Raw genomic sequence first — 21,004 nt, forward strand, 5'->3', positions numbered from 1 at the left:
GTGCATCTTGTCTAATTTTAATTATTATTGTTTATTGGTATTTAAAAAAATACAAATCTGTACAATACAATAATTGTTTCATGACATTCTGTGTTTATTCTGAGGTTGTGTGAGGACATGCAGCTACTTTGATCTACAGGCAGAGATTTAGGATTTATAAATATTCATTATTTTATTTGTAGTTATTTCTTGTTGTTGTTGTTTGTTTTGGGGGATAAATAAAGTGGACAGAGCACAGTGTGGTGAACAGAGAACTTCCGGTAACCTTCCAGATGTGTCGCACCAGGACGGACGGACGGACCGGACCGTGACAGGGCGGCGCTAGGACCCGTCGGACGCGGAGCCTCCTCTTTGTCTCCACCAGTCGGAGCCTCCTCTTCCTCCTCCTCCTCTTCCTCCTCCTCCTCTTCCTCCTCATTCCGTGTCTGTCTCCAGCAGCAGCGGTCTGATGCTCGCAGGGAATCATGGCTGTGAATCTCGCTAAGAACAGACTCTCCCTGCTGACCGCCTACCAGGACGTCATCGACGAGACCTCGGACACCGACTGGTGAGTCCCTCCGCCGGCCTGCCTCCCCTCCTCTCTCCCCCGTCCTCCTGCATCACCGCTGTCCTCCCGGTTTGTCGGTCGGTGCAGGTTTTGTCGCTCGGGCTCGGTGCGCGCTGAGGATGCAGCACCGGCCGGAGCGCACCGAGCATCACCGGTGCCAAGAGTGGAAGCGCGGCCCGGCTCGGCCTCTGGGCTCGGCTGGCCGGCTGTCAGGGTCCGACCCGCAGCTCCCGGTCCGGAGCTGGGATTCGGTGCGAGAGGGGCTGCCCGAGCTGCCCCGCACTGCAGAGTCCGGGGCAACGTGCGCCGCCGTGTGCGCACCGGACGGATAAACGTGCAGAGTTCTGCGCCGCTTTGTTTCCGCTCCGTCGGGACCAGCTGGAAGCAATCTGGGGCTGTTTGTGCGCTGCGCTGCGGCGGTGCGTCGGTGAGGAGGAGGACGGGCCTGGTCCGGACACACCGATGAGCCCCTGCATCCCTAAAGGAGAGGGGCGAGGCCGCGGGGTGGGTGAGGGGAGGCGGGGAGGGGAGGCTCCATCAGCAGCCTTTGTGGCCTTTAATCAGCGGGGAGAGTGAAAGCAGCTCCAGAAAGTTCACAAACACGCTGGATTTGGCTCCACATGCTGGCTGCTGTATCGATTCCAGCCATTTGTGGTGGAATCTGAAATATTTGCTGCAGAAACACAACATGTAGTTTGAATTTGTGGCACTTTGATAAATGAGGAGGTGTGACTCAGAGGGAACCAGGAAGAGGAGGATGCTGGAGCCTCAGCAGCAGATTAGGAATTAAAGAGGTGAATAATGAAGAAAATGACAAAATAGGACAATTAATGTGGCTTCAACTGTTAACAAAACAACAAAAAATACCAGTTTGCAGTTTAACATGAAGGAATCCAGGTCCAGAAAGTTCACAGGATTTGGCTCCACATGTTGGGTTTTGTATTAATTGCAGCTATTTGTGGTGGAATCTGAAATATTTGCTGCAAATTTCTGGCACTTTTAACGGATAAATGAGGAGGCGTGACTCAGGAAGAGGAGGATGCTGGAGCTTCAGCAGCAGATAAAGAGGTGAATAATGAAGAAAATGACAAAATAAGACAGTGAATGTGGCTGGAAACACTAAAAACCAGCAGCTAGCATCCGTCGGTTCAACCAACAAACTACACCTGAGCTTTAATGATCACCGTCTGAATGGCTGGAAGAATAAACGCACGTCTGAAGTCGATTACTCCTAAAAATAAAACTGTTCCAACGAGTTTTTCCACGTTATTAATAATAATAATTATTATGAAAACAAGTCGGTAAATGTAAAACCAACCCGGCGCTCAGACGGGGAGGAGACTGGACTGTCCTGAACTGAAACGAAGATGATTTTGTTCTGAAGCTGATTTAATGAAGTTACATCAGGTTCAATCAACTCATGTGAGTTTGAGTTCAAGTTGATGCGACTTTTTTCAGCTTAACTGAACAAAAAGCTTTATTTAAATCCGTAAATCTGAATTTTCATGCCACACATTTAACTAAACGGTGATAAAAGACGTCTTTAAGGACTTTATTAAAACACGTCCGTCCTCCTTTTTAACATGATTTTTATTCACAGATTTATTTTTCGTTGTAAATGTGGTGATAAATGATGTAAATTATTAAAATGCTAACAGGTAGCTCATATTTAGGAGACTTTAATGCTCCTATAATGTCAAAAAACCCACAAATTTCTTAAAAATTCTAATCTTTATCGACTCTTTTGTACTTCAGACGAGCAAAGTCCGTGTTTGTAGTGATTTTTATGGATGTTTTCGTGCTTATTTAAAAAGAAAACGAAGCGACGATAACGTTGCCGGTGTTTCAGGAGCTGCTACCGAGTTAACGAAGCAAATACAGAAGCACTGTGGAGGTAATATTTGACTCTGAGCAGGTTTCAGGTTAAACTGTAACCGAGCGTCCTTGATGGAGATAAAAAAAAACAAAACATCCTCGTTAGTGTCAGAAAACGTTAATTAACAAACGCAGGCGGTTGAAGCGGAGCTCTGAGCTGATCCTGGTTTGGGGGACGACGAGGTCACAGGTTCTGCTTTCGGTTCTGGTTTCAGTTCCACGTTTTTGTCTGTTTTTATATTTCTGAGGAGAGAAACTTTTACAGGAATTCAGCTTTATTATCTGCTGCTGCCACGTTTTTAGTCACCGTTGGCTCGTATGAAGTCCTGCAGGAAACAGAACAGCAGCGATTTATAAATGTGTTGAGTTTAAATGCCTTAAATCATTCAAAATATGTACAATTTCTTTAGCAGCATCTCCACAGGTGTTACCAAAATGGAGACGCTACATACTTTAGATTTTTACAACCTCTACCAATGTCTGTGAAGATCCTCACTCATCCAGGTCATGGTGACTCTCGTAGATTAATGGTAGCAACTGGACTTTCTTGAGTTCCTTGAAGACGTTTCATCCAAAAGGCTTCATCGGTTCTGACTGACGAGCTGGGAGTTCCACATACTGACATCCTGAAGGATCCATTAGAACTCCCAACTAGTCAGTCAGAACCGATGAAGCCTTTTGGATGAAACGTCTTCAAGGAACTCAAGCAAGTCCAGCTGCTACCATTAAACTCCGAGAACATCCTCCTCTCTCTGCTCACCAGCTCTGTGCTTCACTGTGCTCGCTGTACTCGCTGCTCTGTTCACCGTCTCCTTTATTTTACTGCTCCGGTGTGTTTTTAGCGCCACCTGCAGTTCAGTCTGAAAACTGTCGGTCACAGCTGAGTCCTTCACGGCTTCTCAGTTGCTTCAAGAAGTGCAGAAGTTTTAGCTTTTTACAGAATCTGGTTGTTGGAAACAGTTTGTTTTTAAGTGCCGACAGATGCTAGCAATGCTCGGAAATAACGGCGGCTCCACAAGCTGTAAATATTTCATAATTAACATTTCTACCACCTCTGCAGACTCACAATCTGTCGTATGTTGTTGTTCTGGTGCGTCCCTGTTTCCTCTGGATGCACCGCCTGCAGTTCAGCAGGAAAACTCTTTTTATGTTTTGGTCACATGACTCTCAGCTGAGTCAGTTCAGGCTTCTCAGTCGAGCTCAGAATTATTTTCGGCGTTAATTTATGATGAATTTTTAAATGGAACGAGCAGAATGAAGGGATTTTGATTAAATGTTCAGATTTCTAGGCTCAGATTTGGATCACTGTTCCTGAAGCTTGACAGAAGATTCGCTCCAGGAGACGTTAGGAAGCTGAAATCCGATGATTCGTTCTGTTTTTACTGTTTCACTGATAAATTGTCATTTAGGGGATTTTTTTTTAAACAAACAAAACAATATTGAGCAGAAGGCGAGAACTGTTTTGTGCCATAAATCGTAAAAAAGAAAAACGCTGGATTTCTTTGATTATTTTTTATTTTGCAGAAATGGTGAAACAGGAAGGTCCATCGTTTTCACAAGCGTCCACCTTCACTGATGGAACTGTGGCTTCTATTATCTAACTGTGGTATATTGCAGATATTTCACGACATACTTTTGATTTGTTTCCATCTGTTCTGTGGAAACTCTGTCTGCACTTCAAACGAAAACTCAGAATTTGATTAGTTTCTGTTTTTTACAGAATCTGGTTGATGCAGACGGATTATTTTCTAAATGAGACATGTATTTTGTTCGAGCACTTTTGGTTTTTAGTTTCTGGCTGATAAATGAAGTTGTTCTCGTGATTATTTTCACATATTTAAATTCAACTTTGGCTGTGTTTAGAGAGTTAAACTGAATTGATTTCCTGAACTTTGTACGTTTTAGCTTTCTGGCTGCCGGTTGGACGTGAGAAGCTCCTCGATGCAGCTGTTTGATCTTTTAATTGAGACGATAATCGGTTGATTAATCGATAATGAAAACAGGGTTAGCTGCAGCTGTCTAGGTGACTCATTGCACACGAGGTTGGCAGAGAAATCGCACATCTTAAGAGCTAAATAAATACATCGGAGGGTTGTTAAACCAGATTTTTCTGAGAGAAACAAATACTTTGACAGGTTTTTAAATTAGTGCAGCTGACGAGCAGACAAACCGGATCGCGGCTGGACATCTGGTGGAGGCTTGTTCAAGCCAAAATGACAAACATGTTGCAGTTGTTGCTTTGAATTGGGAAGATTGTGCTGATTGTGTTGGTTACAGACGTCTGAATGATAAAGAAACTCTTCAGACTGAGCTAGTTGGACTTTGGGAGCACCTGAAATGCAGTTTAAGGGTTTTAAACTAATACTCTGAGCGGTCTTGCACCTTATTTTGAATCTGCTAACAGGTTTTTGATTTACGCAGCTGGTTTGTCAAGCAAAGAATTGCAAATGTGTCCTGATTTCTGCTCTGTGAAATGCTGGATGGAGTGAGACAATAATCAGATGAGCTGATACTGGACGTAGTGTTGGTGTGTTTTGTGTTGAAGTAAGACACCTGGAGATTAAAGTCACTGGAAAGCTGTTGGGCCAAGTTTAGAGATGAAAACAAACACTGTTGGAGGTCGTCTAGCTTCCTGGTTTTGTTTTAAAATAGAGGAGAAAGCTTTGAAAGATTCATATTTAGTTGCTGCTCTGGGCTTCTTCCTGATTTTTAAACAAGTTTCCTGCGTTTTAACCTTTCGGAGTGACGAACCAACCGGCTGTGTTCTTGTAGATTGGTGCTGAAAAGAAAACCAGGAGCTGCTCCGTCTGAAGACCTTTAATGACGGCCTGCTGAAGGAGTCCACATGTGGAGGAGTTAGGAAGTAAACACACCTCCACTCTGGAGACTCTGGTTTCGTCTCAGACTGTTAAAGCTCGACTCTTGTCACCAAAGTCTCATTTAGACTTTTCGCTTTTCGCTCTGTTCACTTCAGTTTTCAGGGTTTTAGTTAATTTTAGGCGACAAAACTCCTTGGTTCGGTTTAAGCAACAGAATTATTTGGTTCGCTTTGAGAGACCCAAACTATTCAGTTAAGCTTAGGCAACACGACGACTGCATCTGGTTAAAGATAGAATCTACAAACACTTGGTTCATTGAAGGCACCAAAACTACTTGGTTCAGTTTAGAAGAATCAAACTAGTTGGTTAATTTTATGGAGAAAACTACTTGGTTAATTGTAGGCACCAAAACTAGCTGATGAGGTTTATAAACCAATGCTACTCGGTTAGCGTTAAAAAAATGTAACTAATTAGTTAAGTATAGGAACCAAAACTGCTTAGTTAGTTTAGCTAACCAATATTACCTGGTTAAGTTTAGAAAATCAGACTACTTGGTTAAATTTAGGCACCAAAACTACTTGATTAATCTAGTTGGCTAACTTTCATAAATTAAAATACTTGGTTGATTCGAGGAACCAGAACTAGTTGGTGAGGTTTATAAACCAGGGCTACTTGGTTAAGGCTAAACAACAACACTACCTGGTTAAGTTCAGAACCAAAACTATGTGGTTAGGTTTATGTAACAAGACTACTTGGTTAAGTTTTAAAAACCAGAATTACTTCGTTGTTTAAAGCAGGAAGTGCAAAGTAAGCTACTTAGTTAATTGTAGGCACCAGAACTAGTTGGTGAGGTTTATAAACCAATACTACTCGGGTAAGGTTAAACAATTTAACTGCTTAGTCAGGTTATGTAACCAATATTACTTGGTTAAGGAAAACTAACTTGATTAATCTAGTTGACTAACTTTAGAAAATTAATCTACTTAGTTAATTGTAGGCACCAGAACTAGTTGGTGAGGTTTATAAACCAATACTACTCGGGTAAGGTTAGACAATGTAACTGCTTGGTTGTGTTGCGCAGAAAAAACACTCGATTAATCTAATTGACAAAGTTTAGACAATTAATCTAATTGGTTAGGTTTAGACAATCAGACTTGGTTAAATTTAGGCACCAAAACTAGTTGTTGAGGTTTAGAAACCAATGCTACTCGGTTAAGGTTAGACAATTTAACTAATTGGTTAAGGTTAGAAACCAAAACTGCTTAGTTAGGTTAAGTAACCAATATTACTTGGTTAAGTTTAGAAAATTAAGCTGTTTGGTTAATTCTAGGCACCAGAACTAGTTGTTGAGGTTTATGAAACAATGCTACTTGGTGAAGGCCAGGAAATTTAACTAATTGGTTAAATTTAGGCACCAGAAGTACTTAGTTAGGTTAGGTAACCAATATCATTTGGTTTAGTAGAGAAAATCCAACTACTTGGTTAAATTTAGGCACCAAAACGAATTTGCTTAATGGAATTGGGTAACTTTAAAAAAAATTAGGCTACTTGGTTATTTCTAGTCACCAAAACTATTATAAAAAATAACTTTCATGACTCTGTTTTCACTTTGACATCAAAGAGTCTTTGTGTGGTTTAATGCTGACGAGCTGGACAGACGGGGGATGTGGACGTTTATCTTTTTAATCTGAGATTAAAATGAACAAATTCACGATTTAAACGAAGAGATTTGAGCGTTAAAGAGCAAATAAAGTATATAAACATAAATATAACATCTGTGGGCCACAAAATATGTGCAGCTACTTTCTCAGGGTCTGTTTTTAACACAAATGCTTCTTTATAATGCACATTTGTATTTTATTTTTGAACCTTTTCCTTTATTTCATGTTGTCCTGTACATATACATATACATAAAGCTGACTCAGACCTGGACCAGGACTGTGAAACTCTGCTCTGTTCTGAACCAGGCCCAGAACTCGGCCGACTGTTGGAGGTTCAGGTATCGACAGCAGCAGCTTCCTCTGTTGTTGGGCTCGATGTCGTCAGCGGCTGACAAACGAGGATCCAGGACGTGTTTGTGTGATTCGGGTCTGACGCTGAGCCTCTCCAGGGAGCCGTCATTAGCTGCTCGTTAGTTGTTGATCCAGACAGGAAGTGTTTTTTTTTTTTTTTTCCTTCTTGCCGGTCTCTCGGGGCTTTGAATCTGTACAAGTGTGAATTCCGTGTGGCATGGTGTTGGTGTGACCGAGGTGAACGCCTCCTTCCCGTGTTTGCTTATTTAAGGGGACGATGATGCTGATGGTGGTGATGCTGATGCTGGGGGCCTCACGCCTGCCCCCGTTTTTCACACTTGATGGGATTCGAACAAAGGCGGAGATTTCCAAACGCCGCTGACCCCAAACAACACTGGAAACCCCCCGAATCGCTGCACCGCCCTCCGTCCTCATATCTGCACCAGACCTCCCTTTAATAGCAGGTCGACAGCGTTTTTTTGACCCAGTTGGAGAAACAATCGTCCGATCAGAGCTTTGTTGACGGGATTAGACTTTTATCTTCACCTTTGGCCTCTGAACTCAGCATTTTTCACTCACTGTTGAGCTCATTTTTTAAAAAATCTGGCACCTCGATGGAAACAGCACGACCAGATGAAACAAAAACTCAAACAGATCATCTGTGCACAATAAATGCAATAAATCAAGTTTCTGACTCTGATAAATGGTGTCTTTTGAGTTTCCGATGGTTAAAATTTCGTAAAAATCACTAAATCAGCTGCAGCGTCCTCCTGAAACCAGATAAAATCATCTAAAGTGAAACAAACTAATGATTTATTTGCTCTTTAAGCTTCTTAAATGTGACTTTTTGTAGGAAATTAAAGGTTTTGACGCTGAGAGAACAAGTGAATCAGTCCACTTGGAGCTAACGGGCGTTTAACACTATTTCACTCACAAAACGATTAATTAGAAACGTAATTAAGAAGCAGATTATTAGATAAGTGAACGGTGGTTCTAGCCGGAAACAAAATGTCTGACACGAAAAACGGAAAAATTAGTGGGAAAAAAATCCTTAAATTGTGGATTCACCTCAAAAATCTGATTTTTTCTTTGCCAGCAGCTGAACTTTGGACAAACTCGTTAACGAGCGTTTTAATTAGTGCAGCAGACGAACTGAGTCAATATATAGGAGTTGTCGAACTAACCAGCAGCAGGCGTGATCGGAAATCAGCCGTTTGAGTCACGTTTTCAAGAAATGTGCCAAATCTTTTACATTTTCAGCCTCTGAAACGTGAACTTTACGGATTCGTTTGTCCCTGAACAGTTAACGAACCATTTCTTTGACTGAATCAGCACTTTTGAGAAGCTGCGATGTGATTTACAGACTAAAGAACAACGGACACATCGTCACAGGACGTTGGTTCCAACACGTTACTAAAATCTGATTAAACTTTTACATGTCGTTTATCTTTCATGTGTTAATAATAATAACATAAAAGCAGCGCGGCGCAAGAACCTTGAACAGAGGAGCAAGATGCTGAAGAAACATCCAGAACGGTGAAACATCAACAGAGTTTATGAGCAGAGTAGAAAGAAAGAATCTGTAGAGGCTGTAAATACAATTAGTTCATGATCGGCAGCATAAAAATCCAGTTTTTAAGTTGATTACTAGAAAAAAAAAAAAAAAAAATTTTATTAGGTTGTATTTTAATGTTATTTATTGTTTACTTCACTTTAAAATAAAAATGCTTAATGCATAACTATTAAAGCTAAATATTAACATTAATACGTCAACACGAGTCATCGAGATGATGTTTACAACTTATACTTACCAGAAAGTTGAAACATGAATAAAAAAATTATAAAAACTATATTTTGACAGACAACAAAAGATTTTTTGACAAATTTATTTGACACTTTTTGGACCGAAATGTAGAAAGAATTCAGCGTTTCTGTTCTGTTATTGATGTTTTTAACGTAAATCATGAATGTATTTATCAGACAGCGTCTGTAGCCTTTAAATTGTGCAGCTAACGTGAACCAGTCACAAATGAGGGGACGTATTTTCAGATGTCGCCGTGCCGGAGGAAACATCAGTCCGATTTCAGGCCAGTTACGTAACTTTAACACAGTGACGGACGCCCGTTTCTCGCTGCTCAGTTTAATTTCTCCGCGTTTGTGTTCGAGGGATTCACTTTCCTGCCTGGACTCATTTATTCATGAAGCCCCCTCGAAGCTAAAAGACAAGAGTGTCTCCTGCTGAACCACAAATGTCAGACGGCGGCGGAGGCCACTTGTCCGATACCAAACCCAGGAACGCGAGGCGCTCTGTGGCCTCTGATTGGCCGCCGGCTGCTGTCATGTGACCCTTGACCCCCTCCAGCTGTCGGAGGAAGCCATTACCTGCCGAGTCACCTCAAAAGGACAAAATGGTGGTAATAAAGGAGTTGTGTTTCAGAAACAAGCTGCAGGTCGTTTTTGTGAATCGCTGACATACTTTTCTCCAGTTTCTGATGTGTGTTTTGGTTAATGTTTGTTTACCCCCCGGGGGAAGCTTTCTGTTCACGTCTGGATTCAAGGTCGCCGGCTCAGAGAAGCTGGTCGAGGTCAGAGGAAAAACAAAACAGCTGCCGGCGACGTTCGTTGCCATTCTGGACTCGTAGTGTTTCTAAACAGACGAACCATGACTCAGGTTTAACATATCCAGGCTTTCTTTGTGTTAGCCTGATAAACAAATCCTAAAACTACAGTTAGTTCTGACAACTTCTAATGAAATGAGGGTCAACTAACGGGCTACACTGAGCTAAAGAAATTAGTGTTTCCACTGCAATCAATAGTATTTTGATCGTCAATAACTGGTTTAATAAACAGGAGTCAAGCTGGAAAAAATCAAGCTAATTTATTTAATTTATGACAGCTTCAACTTAGTTTATCAATTATTGCAAAAGAAATGTTTGAGTTGCTCACAATGCTGATTTGGTGTAATTACCAACATTATCTACATATGAATCTAAATCAGTAAATTTAGTTTTTAATCTGAAGTGGTGGCAACAGCATCAGAATTACTTTATAAAAGTATTTACTTCTTTTTTTGTTATTTGAAATATTTTTTGTTTCTTTTCAGAGTAATATCTGGCACAAGAATGTCGTAGCTTATCTTATTTTAGCTTGACTTATCTTATGATAGCTTTTCTTAATCTTAGCTTATCTTAGCTTAGCTTAGCTTGCACTTTGATCTTAGCTTAATTTAGGTTATCTTACGTTATATTACATATATTTAGCTTTGATTATCTTAACTTATCCTATTTTAGCTTAGATCTTATCTTAGCTTAACTTTGGTTAGCTTTTCTTAGCCCTGCTTAGCTTATGTTATTTATATTTAGCTTCAATTATCTTAACTTATTTTAGCATAGATCTTAGCTTAAGTTGGGTTAGCTTTTCTTATATTAGGTTGTTGGCTAATCTTAGCTTCTCTTAGCTCATTTTAGCTTAGCATGGCTGAGATTATCCTGTTTGACCTTACCTTGTCTTAGCTTATGTTAGCTTTACTTATCGTATCCATTCAATCATTTGATCTCTCCATACACTGTCAGTTTTATATCAAATGTAAAATCAGTTTTCTACTCGGCTTCATATCTGTAATGACGGATTCAGGAAGTTGAGTTTCGACGTACTGAACGCGTCCATCTTCCTCCTCCTCCTCCTCCACCATCATCATCATCTGCTCTGTTTCCAGTTTCAGGCCATCGATTGCATTAATCTGCCTTGAAAGCAGTTGTTTGTTGTGTGTGCGCCGCCTGCACTCTCTCAGATTAATATAGAACAGGGTCAGTAGTACAACATGCAAAAAAAAAGAAAGAAAGGCTTTTGCTTTCATCACGTCTTCTTTATAAAACCATCATCCATCATCCGAGTCGCTCTGCATGTTTACAGGAGCAGAAATGCACCTCGTCAGGAACAGACTGAGCAAAAAACCCACATATTTATAGTTTTCACCATTTTATGAACCTCTCGACAGACAAACGCTGATGTTCTCTGATGGTTTATTTTACAAAAATGATAAAAACAGTGGCTCATACGTCTACAGACTGTATTTTTCACTCTTCTCTATAAAGATGTTTCACCACGCTGGATGTATTTTCCAACAACGTACTCGTCTGTGTTCGGTTGTTGAGCTATGTTCCTCGCAATTCACCTGAAAACTCTACGAATTTTTGTCATGTGACTGTTGGTCACAGCTGAGTCACTCATGGTTTTCTGGTTGCATTGAGGAGTTCAGAATTTTTATTTTTTTACAGAGTCCGCTTGGTTTAAACGGTTTGTTTTTGGTGAATTTTTTTGAACGAGACATTCGGACTAAAGTTTGATATTTTTGCTGATTTAAGCTGCAGGTCACGTGATGCATTCGAGCACCATCGGAAAGCTGACAATCCGACTTGTCCTTCATTTTGTTCAGTTACTATCTTATAAGTGATGTGATTCGGGTGATTTTATTTTAAATTAAAGATTCTTCTCTGGATTTGTGTCACATGACTTTTGTGCAGAACCGAGTCACTCGTGGCTTCTCGGTTTTTGTTAGATTTGTACATTTTTTTTTTTTTACAGAATGTGTTTGCTGATTTTTCAAATGTATGCGTAAAATAAAGGAATAGATTTTATTATTTTCCTGAGAAAACCACACATCACACATGATGCATTCAAGGGCTGTTTGAGTGTTAAAAATCTGAGGAATATTTCTGTGTTGTAGATTCTAGTTCTGATAAATTTGGTGATTTTATTTATTTTCTATTTCTTTCTCTTTCATCTCTCTGCACATTTACAGGAGCAGAAACATACACAGTCAGGAAAAGGCTGCGTTTAAGGTCCTAAAAAAACCAAACATTTATAGAAAAATGTTTGAATTCTCAAAGTTTAAACAGATTTTATTTGTTTTTTCATCACATAATGATCCTAAATTCCTGTTTTCTCGTCTTGTCGGCCCTCGTTTCTCTCCGATGCTGTTTCTATTCATGATGCGGCTCTTTGACAGTCCTTCCTCCTCCTCCACCACTCGCCGTTTATATTTAGGAGTGAGGCAGAGTGAGATATGATGGCTGCCGCGCTGGAATCAGCTTAAATAAATCATGTCGCCGACATCACAGGAGAGGATCGGCCGAGAGCGGCACAGAAGCTCCGTTTCTGCTCCGGCGTTCGTTGATGCGACGCTTCAGCCAAACCTCTGAAAACGGCTTTAATTTCATTGAGAAATCAGTTGGTTTCAGTGGATTTGCTCGCAGCGGCGAAGCAGAGTCATGCTGAGGCGAACAAACTCGACCTCTGAGGGACGGATTCCAAAATAAAAGCAGCCAGTAGCGCTGCTGCAGCATCGTCCACCTTTTATGTAAGAGCGTAAACTGCTGCACAAAAACAGGAAAGATTGGCAGAGCGTTACGAAACAGGAGCTGCTGCAGAGGTGTAGGGCTTCGAATCCGCAGGTATCAAGCCTGTCTTTTTAATTTTTATTTCATTTTACGCAACTAAAGCAAAGAAAAGCCCCTGAGAGGAAACCTTACGTGGTCGTTGCATCATATGTAGATGCAGCAAAAAGGACGTTTCTACAGTTAAACTACATGTTCAGTTCAGTAAATCCCACCTTTTTGCTGGATTATGTCTGTTTCCAGTTGTCGTATCTTTTGACGTTTATCATTCTTACTTCTCTGTCGTGTATGTTGGACTCAACCCAGAAAATGGAGGAGAAGCTTGAAAAGTGTCAAAAGAGTCGCATTTCTAAACTGAAGCGACCCTTTAGCTTTAAAACGACAACCAAACTGATGGACTGAACGAGTTTAAATATTGGAATTAACACGAGTAATTTACATTTTAAGGATTTAAAGCCTGCAGAAATGACATAAAATGCGACTTTAACGGACACGTTAGCCGGAGATCCTGCTTTTATTTATTATAGAGATTCATTTTAAGATGGTCTGACTCACAGAAATGTACATAAATGACATAGAAACAGAAGAACCACGGCCAGACGTGGCGAGAACTCCAAAAGTTAGAACGATATTCGTCTTTTAAAAGTAGAATTTGTTGAGTATCTGTTTTACAACAGTTTTAAAAACCTGAATGCGGCATGTACAGCGTAGCGCCATCAGCTGGAGGAGGATGTGTCACCGTGCTGGATGTACCTTCAGCAACTCGCTGCTCTGGTCGTTCTGAGCCGTGCTGCATCTATTTTGTTGATCCAGTTTGTTTTATTTCCTCTCTGCTCTGTGGAAACACCGCCTGCAGTTCAGCCTGATGCTGTTGGTCAAAGCAGCGTCAGTCGTCGTTTCTCAGTCGAGCTGAGCGTCTTTTTTTGTTTTTTACAGCATCTGTTTGGTGCAAATGGTTTGTTTTTTTGGTGATTTGAAACATTTTTTAAATGAAAAAGTAGAATAAAATGTAAAATTTTTCTAAATGGAGCCGCGTGATGCATTCAAGGACCATTGGAAAGCTGAAAACCGTACATTTTCTTTTTAGTTTTTACTGTGTCTGGATCTGATAAATGTCAGTGGGGTGGTTTACTTTGAAGAGAAGATGCCTTTCAGATCAGTCCCAAAGTTAATCAAGTTCATCAACACATCCAGTTGAATTTTTACGTTGTTTTGCGTAATCCCTTCTGCAGCTCATCTGAAACTCTGTGAATTTTTGCCACGTCACTGTTGGTCTCAGCTGAGTCACTCATAGCTTCTCAGTTTTGGTTAAAAGTGCAGAATTTTTTGTTTTTTACAGAATCTGTTTCGCGCAAACGATCAATTTTTTAGTGAATTTATAAGTGTGAGTAGAATAAATTGATTTAGATTTTTTTATTAAAAAAATCACACACGATGCGTTCAAGGACTGTTGGAAAGTTGATTTAAAAACATCCTTATGATTCTTCTTTTTTTTTGTTTTTGCAGCCTTTTACTTTCATTGCATGAAATCTTTACAGTTTTCACTCTTTTATAAGCTTCTAATCGAGGAACAGAAAGAAAAATGTTCAAAATCACAAATTTTAAACAGATTTTATATTTTTTTTCGTCACGTAATGATTCCAAATTCCCGTTTTCTCGTCTTGTCGGTCCTCGTTTCTCACAGGTACTGTTTCTATTCATGACGCGGTTGTTTGACGGTGTGATTTGTTGTTTAAGGACAGCACGCCTTCTTTTGGTTTTTGTTTAGAGGTTTAACTTCCTCCGTGTGAAAGCGGTCGTGTCTCTTGTTCCTCGGCCTCCTCACCGGGCTTCAGCGAACGCCTCTGAGAAACGTGAGCCGGCGGGTCGGACCGAGGTCACGGTGACGGATGAGGACGGTGACGCAACGACGGCAAATCAAAAGCAGACACGCTGAGGAGGTGTTTCCCTCTGGACAGCGCTGACCAAACGGTTCTCTGGTTGTGAGCATTTCTGCACATGAACCGTGGTCAGAGTTCATTCTGTGAGTTTGTTTCTTGCAGTTTGGGCGAACTGACCCTTTAAATGCACCACATGGAGGAGGTAATTAGGAAACTGGAGCTTCAGGAAGCTTCCATGCGTCCTTGTTGTGGCGTAAAACGGTCAATGTTTCAGTAATTGTTCATTGTTGCACCGAGAACGGGGCTAAATGTGATTATTAAAGACGGTGTTTTATTCATCAGACGGGCTCCTGCCATGTGGAGGCTCTGAACAAACAGGCCTCGGGCTGGTTTGGAACAAACCAACTGGTCCTTCAGACGTCCTGAGAGCTTCTATCTGGAGTTAAAGCCTCTGAGGAGACGAAGGTTTCCGAACCGGTCGAGTCTCTCCCGGTGCGTTACATTCCGGTTTCACTTGTAAATGCAGTTTTGCATAAAAGCGACTACGAGGAGGTTTCCAGATCAACAGGGAGCATCCAGGTCTGCAGATAAAAAGACTTAAATGTTAGCAGAGATGTGTGAGGAGCTTTTAGTGAAAGTATTTCTGACTCAGAGGGATGTGGGCGGCATTAAAGCTTTTAATGAGGGGATAATCACTGGTAGAGGATGTGTTTGGGCCTTTTCTGCATTTAAAACAAGCCCGTGATTAAGAAGTGATACTTGAAAGTCATGGAGAGCGACCCGAGGACGAGCTTCGCTGCCCGAGCTTTGACTCGGTGTGTTTAGAAAGTCATTTTGAGAGAAAGCTTCGCTCTGTGCCGACTAAATATTGACCTTTTTTTGGGGACTGAACCCAAACCGAGCGTTTTCAGATTCCTGCATCCAGTCGGTGTTTACAGTAAACACAATGCTGGAGACGGCGTTTCCTTGTTTATGTCTTCGTCCAGCTTTAGGAACAGGTTTTACCAGAACGATCTGCCACACCACCGATTGTGTTGCTTTTCTCTCACATTTTTCTTCACTGTTTGCTCATTTTTCGCTGTAACATAAAGTCCTGCACCTCAGTGGAAACAGAAGAACCACGACTAGGAGAGAAAAACGCTGTAAATCAGAAAAGAAAGCAAAATGGCGTATTACTGGACAAATACTGAATTTTGGTCACATGGCCGTTGGTCTCGTCTGAGTCATTCACATTTTTTTAGTTGTGCAGAGGAGCTAAGAATTTTTTGCTTTTTACAGAAAGTCTTTCGAGCAAACGACTGAATTTTTGTTGAATTTTTAAGTTATTTTTCATATGTAAATTTTTTTTCAATAGATTTATTGCATCTGTTTGGTGCAAATGGTTCATCTTTAGTGAATTTTTTAAAATCTGTTTTCTATTTTTTTTACTTTTGGTTTTGTCATAGATTCAATAAAGAAATCAGACAAAAACTTCTGGGTCAAAAATAGACATACAGCAGTTCCAATATTTTTTTATTTTGAACATTTTTCTTCATGTAGCCACACATCACACATGATGCATTCAAGGACCGTCGGAAAGCTGAGAATCTTGACTATTTTTACTGTTGTTACAGTTTCTGAATCTGACATGTGGTGTCATTCGGGGGATTTATTTTAAAGCAAAGACATTACATTCAGTTGTGTTTTATTTAATCCATCCTGCTGCTTGTGCACAAAAAAAAACTCCAAAAGGCACCTTTTGGTATTAAAAGTTGCACTGAGCAGCAGAATTACTGTAATTTACAGCATCTGTTTGGTGCAAATGGTTCCGTTCTGGTAAATTTTTTGATTGAAACACGTAGAATAAATTTGAATATTTTTCCTAACGGAGCCGCATCTCTAAAATGATACGTTCAAGGACCATCAGAAAGCAGTAAATCTGACTGTTTTTGTGGTTAGTGTGTTGATTTATTTCAAAGACAAGATGCCATTTAAACATGATCAGATTTGAGGTGTGGCTAAAGCACCTTTTGATATGATGCAGAATTAGGTGTTTTTTACAGCATCCGTTTGGTGCAAATGGTTTGTTTTTGGTGAATGTTGGAGTGAAACACGTAGAAAAAATTCTGTTCTTCCTAAAGGAGCTGCATGTTTAAAATGACACATTCAAGGACCATAGGAAAGCTGAGTATTTTTTTGTTGCTTTTTCATAGCTGTACTGCTTGTGGTGATCAACGTACCTTTTTGATTTAAAACAGAAGAAGAAAGACAAAGAAGCAAAAGCAGTTATGATGTAAATTGTCGTTTTTATTATCGAACCTTCAGGAATAATTTAAAATAACTGATTCTCAAGTGCTCAGATGGATTTTTTTCCCTCCACATAACAGCCTCAAACCAACAAATGTTCAGTTTACAGTAATTTAAAACAGAAAAGCAGCTAGTCGGTGTGTTTTGGCTGATAAACGACATTAATCCTGACAATGGATGGATGCTGTAAAAGAGCTCTCGATGGGAACCGACGGATTCTTGAATAATTTGTTGGGTTTTCTTTTGTGTGGAGGACTTTGTCTCAAATCCTGTGGCTGGAGAGGGAAAAAAAAAAGAAATATGATTTCTGCAAACCGTGAGTCAGCGGAGGTGTTTGTCACTCAGCCGGAAAAAGCTGCAGCAGCCGGAGCTTTGTTAAATGAGCAGCGGAGTCCACTTTAGAAAGGCCTTGCGTCACCCGAGTGAAATGAATAAGTGTCGGGCCGAGTGTCGAGCTGTCATTTCGCCGCCGCAGTCGAAGGTTTCGACTTCAACAAAAGCCGAGTGGCGGAGTTTGTAACCTCGAAGCTTCTTTTTTCCGAGGCTCTTTCCTCGCCGTGAATCACTTGCACTCTGCCCTCGCAGTTTTTTAGCGAAAGAAGAAGAAGAAGAAGAAGAAGCAGGAGAGGAGGAGGAGGAGGAGAGAGATTAAATTGGCCAGAAGAGAGAAGAAGTCAGCCAGCTCTTATTTTTAGCTTTCACACATTTAAATTCAGAGTTACAGAACTCAGCTCGCTTTTTATTTGCAACTAGAAAGCAGCTTGACATAATGTAGTGTAGACCAGAAATACAGCAGATCAGCGATGTTGTTTCAGGTGACTGGACACGTTGGAAGCTGTAAACCTGCAAACGTTTCCTCCTGTAACGTTAAAGTTACTGAATCAAGCTGTTTTCTTAAATCTGTGGTTTGGATTCACATCAGCTGTCTCTGTGTTTTGAATTATTTCAACTAAACGTGGCCAAGATCAGGGACTTGCGCCTTCATGTTGTTGCAGTACCAAATCCAGCCACCGGCGGCAGCAGCGAGCTAAAGCTAATGTCAGATTCATTTCATGGCACTAGTGAAACAAATTCACGTGGGTAGAAATGTGCGCGATTAGTCGACCAAATGGTGAAACATTAAATGTTTACTGGTTTAAATTAAAGTTCCCACACACCTCTGACCCATCGACATACGATTAAAGCTAATGTTAGCCACATTAGCTAAACTTTTCCTATTTGGTGTTCAGTTAATCAGATGCTGGAAGTGCATGAAGACTCTCGTGTTCACTCTTGCAGCCAGTGAGCTTTACTTGTAGACGTCGCAGAAGCGGCCGTACAAAGTAAACAAACCTTCTGATTGGTTCACCTGGAAGCAGTGAGGGGGCGGAGCTACACAGGGCTGGATGCCTGTTAGCTGTGAGGTAGCAGAGGTGGGCTTGATGAATGGCACAAGTAAACGTTAATAAAACAACCAACAAAACACAATAAAAATGGATTTTCACCCCATGAGGCCTTCAGGTTTAAGTTAATTCTAGTTTGACTGATCACATGATGCATCGTTTTCTGTAAATCTACGTTTATTTCTCTCCTGGAAATAAACGCTCTCGATCGTTCTTTATTTCTCTGACTGAACCGAAATTAACATTCAGGATGTTTTCCTTCCCTTCGGTGGATTTTCAGTTTCACCCAGAACGTTGTGATCATCAGATAGCAGAAGTGAGCTCTTTCACAGTCGAGTCTATGTTTGGAAGTGTCACTTTTTCTTTGCTTCGGATGAAAAAATAAATCGCAGCATGAGTCCGATTTTAAATGAGCTGCAGCAGTTAACAGCAGGACTAAATCTTCTTACCTCGGTTTGAGCTGGAAACGTCATTTCTTGTCTGAAAATCAAAAGAGAGCTACAGAGCCTCGTTGAAGTTCTGATCTCAGGTTGTCCTGATGCTGTTTTTAGTCGGGCTTAATTGATTCTGAAGTGTGTGACGCTCTTTCAGCCTTGACGGAGGAGTCGTCGTTGCTGTTCATCACACTCGAGGCTGTCGGTGAATAAAAGACCCAAACAGGCTGGAAAAGCACGACGGTGTGTTTTGTGCTTGAACAGTTGATCTTTCTCAGTGTTTTTTTCAGCATCAGATGTCGGCAGTTGCGTCTCCTGTCCTGAATGTTCACATTAACGCCGATAATTCAGCTTTAGTGGGACGAAGACGCGCTATTATTTCATGATGTCGGCAGAGAGCTGCTGTTAGTGAAGCATTCTGGCTTCTCAGACGCCTAAAAACACTGAAAAGCTGATTTTTGTTTCTCTTTTCAGCCCAACATTCATCAAAATTAGACATTTTTACAGCTGCATTGCTTCGTCTTTTTGTATTTGGTGTAAAAACAGACGAGTGACACGAGAAAACAACTGTTTACTCATTTACAGCTGCAGTAAACCGGAATCTTTTCTGCTGAGCATTATGGGAAATGGTGTTTGTTTAATGGCTGGTTAGATATACTGGATGGACGACAACATTTCATAGTTTTTCAAAAAACTCTTTTAATACACGAGGTGCTAATTTTAGCTGTTAGCGTGACTACAATGAGGTTTTCTTACTTCTGGAACTGAACCTGGAGGTTTTAATCTCACTTCCTGTCTGTTTGGTTTCTTGCTGTGAATTAGGTGAAAAGATTGATGCCTTTAATGTCTGTAGAGTAAATGTTCAAACAGCTAGCTTAGCTTAGCACAGAGTAGGGACACAACAATTTGATAGTTGAAAAATCTGTAGAATACGAAGCAAATGGTCAACTATTCGGATTGCACAAGTTCTCTGGCATTAATTTTTCAGGTTGAGGACTCACTTTTGCATTGTTTGTGTTTTTCGCGGTTGATGTGAATAAAGGCTAGCTGTACAGTGAGCAGACTCAACACAAGATGTCTGGAGATTAAGGACTTTGAATTTGAGTTTCCGTCCTAAATTCTCCAGAAATCCTCGACTGTGTCCGTCAACTCTCAGCTAGAATCCACAAGGTATCTGGAGATTTAGGACTTCCTACTTGAGAGAACGTCTTAAGTTCTCCAGATATCCTGTAGCTCCTACTTGAGTTGATTTCATTTTATTTGCTTTGACTGACGATGGGTTGTCTTAGCCGTTGTATTTCCATTAAAGGCCAGGTAGGCTCGGTCTGGGCAGAGCGCGCACTGAACTTTCTTTTTCTTAGTTTGTTCGTCTTTAAGTACAAAATACTTCCAGTATTTGTCTTTTGGTGGTGACTGGTCAGGAGTTGGTACTTTAAGCTTCTTTCCTGGAAACTGAAACTAGATTAGTAGATTCTTTGTTGGAAACCAAGAGAGTCTTTGAGATTTTCCTAAATCTTGGAACTAGTCGGGGGTCTTGTAGATCAACCGCAGTAGGAATGTCAAGTTGCGTCTGTAAAGTCAACACTGATGCTGTAAAATAAACTCATTATTCGTCACAGATTTGTTTTTGTAAAGATTAACCTTTTTAAAAAGTCAAACTATTTTAACTCGTCGATTAGAAGGAATCAAAGCACCTCAGAAGTCCTGCAGCGACTATTTCAATTACAGTCTGTTTCTGGTTATGCTAAGCTAAGCTAGCTTCATATTGAACAGGCAGGTTCTCTTCTGGTCCAGCTCCGACTACAATTTCCTCATGGTCTTTTTCTTTAAAGGGCTGTTATTGCACAGCTCACCTCCTATTCTTTCTAAAACTTTGGTGGCGGTGTTGAATCCTGTGGGCCTCAACGTCGCTTCGTCTCCAGCGTTATCGAATAAAAAGCCATCAGACGGAGCTTCGACTGGATCCAGATTGGAAGTCGATGCCGTTCAGTCTCCTTTCCCTTCATGTGACCCGGCGTAATGTTTTTTTAAACCAGTTAACCTTTGCACAAAGTGGACTGTAGCTGTATTTAGACATCTCTGTGCTGTCGGCTGTTTAAGTTTATTATTTTTGGTCCACTCAGAACAACCTAAAGAGATTATTTATCATGTTATACTTGGGTTTTTCTGTTTGTGAGAGCAGAACCGCTGTAATTGTATTTTTTATTTTATTTTTTGATGCTTCCTCCACCTCCAGTGCATTCGTCCACACCCCTGCTTTATTTCTGAGAGCTGTGGGAAAGATAAATCTATATTTTTGGAAGCGTTTTGTTGTTGCTCCCTCTCTCTGTCCCAGCTGACAACGAGGAAAAAAAGGCATTGGTGCTCTGCTAC

At 40.7% G+C, this 21,004-nt stretch overlaps 1 protein-coding gene across 1 annotated transcript in view; it reads left to right on the plus strand.

Annotated features, from left to right (window-relative positions):
* The first annotated feature begins 207 nt into the window (after window positions 1-207).
* dbn1 (drebrin 1) overlaps window positions 208-21,004 on the plus strand; it is a 98,647-nt gene continuing 77,850 nt past the window's right edge. The window contains exon 1 of the mRNA XM_008278105.1: window positions 208-547. Coding sequence (XP_008276327.1) covers window positions 465-547 — 83 coding nt within the window. The 5' untranslated portion in view covers window positions 208-464. The remainder of the gene's footprint in view (window positions 548-21,004) is intronic.

This window comes from Stegastes partitus, unplaced genomic scaffold (assembly GCF_000690725.1).
Source record: "Stegastes partitus isolate 25-593 unplaced genomic scaffold, Stegastes_partitus-1.0.2 Scaffold115, whole genome shotgun sequence".
Classification (NCBI taxonomy): Eukaryota; Metazoa; Chordata; class Actinopteri; family Pomacentridae; genus Stegastes; species Stegastes partitus.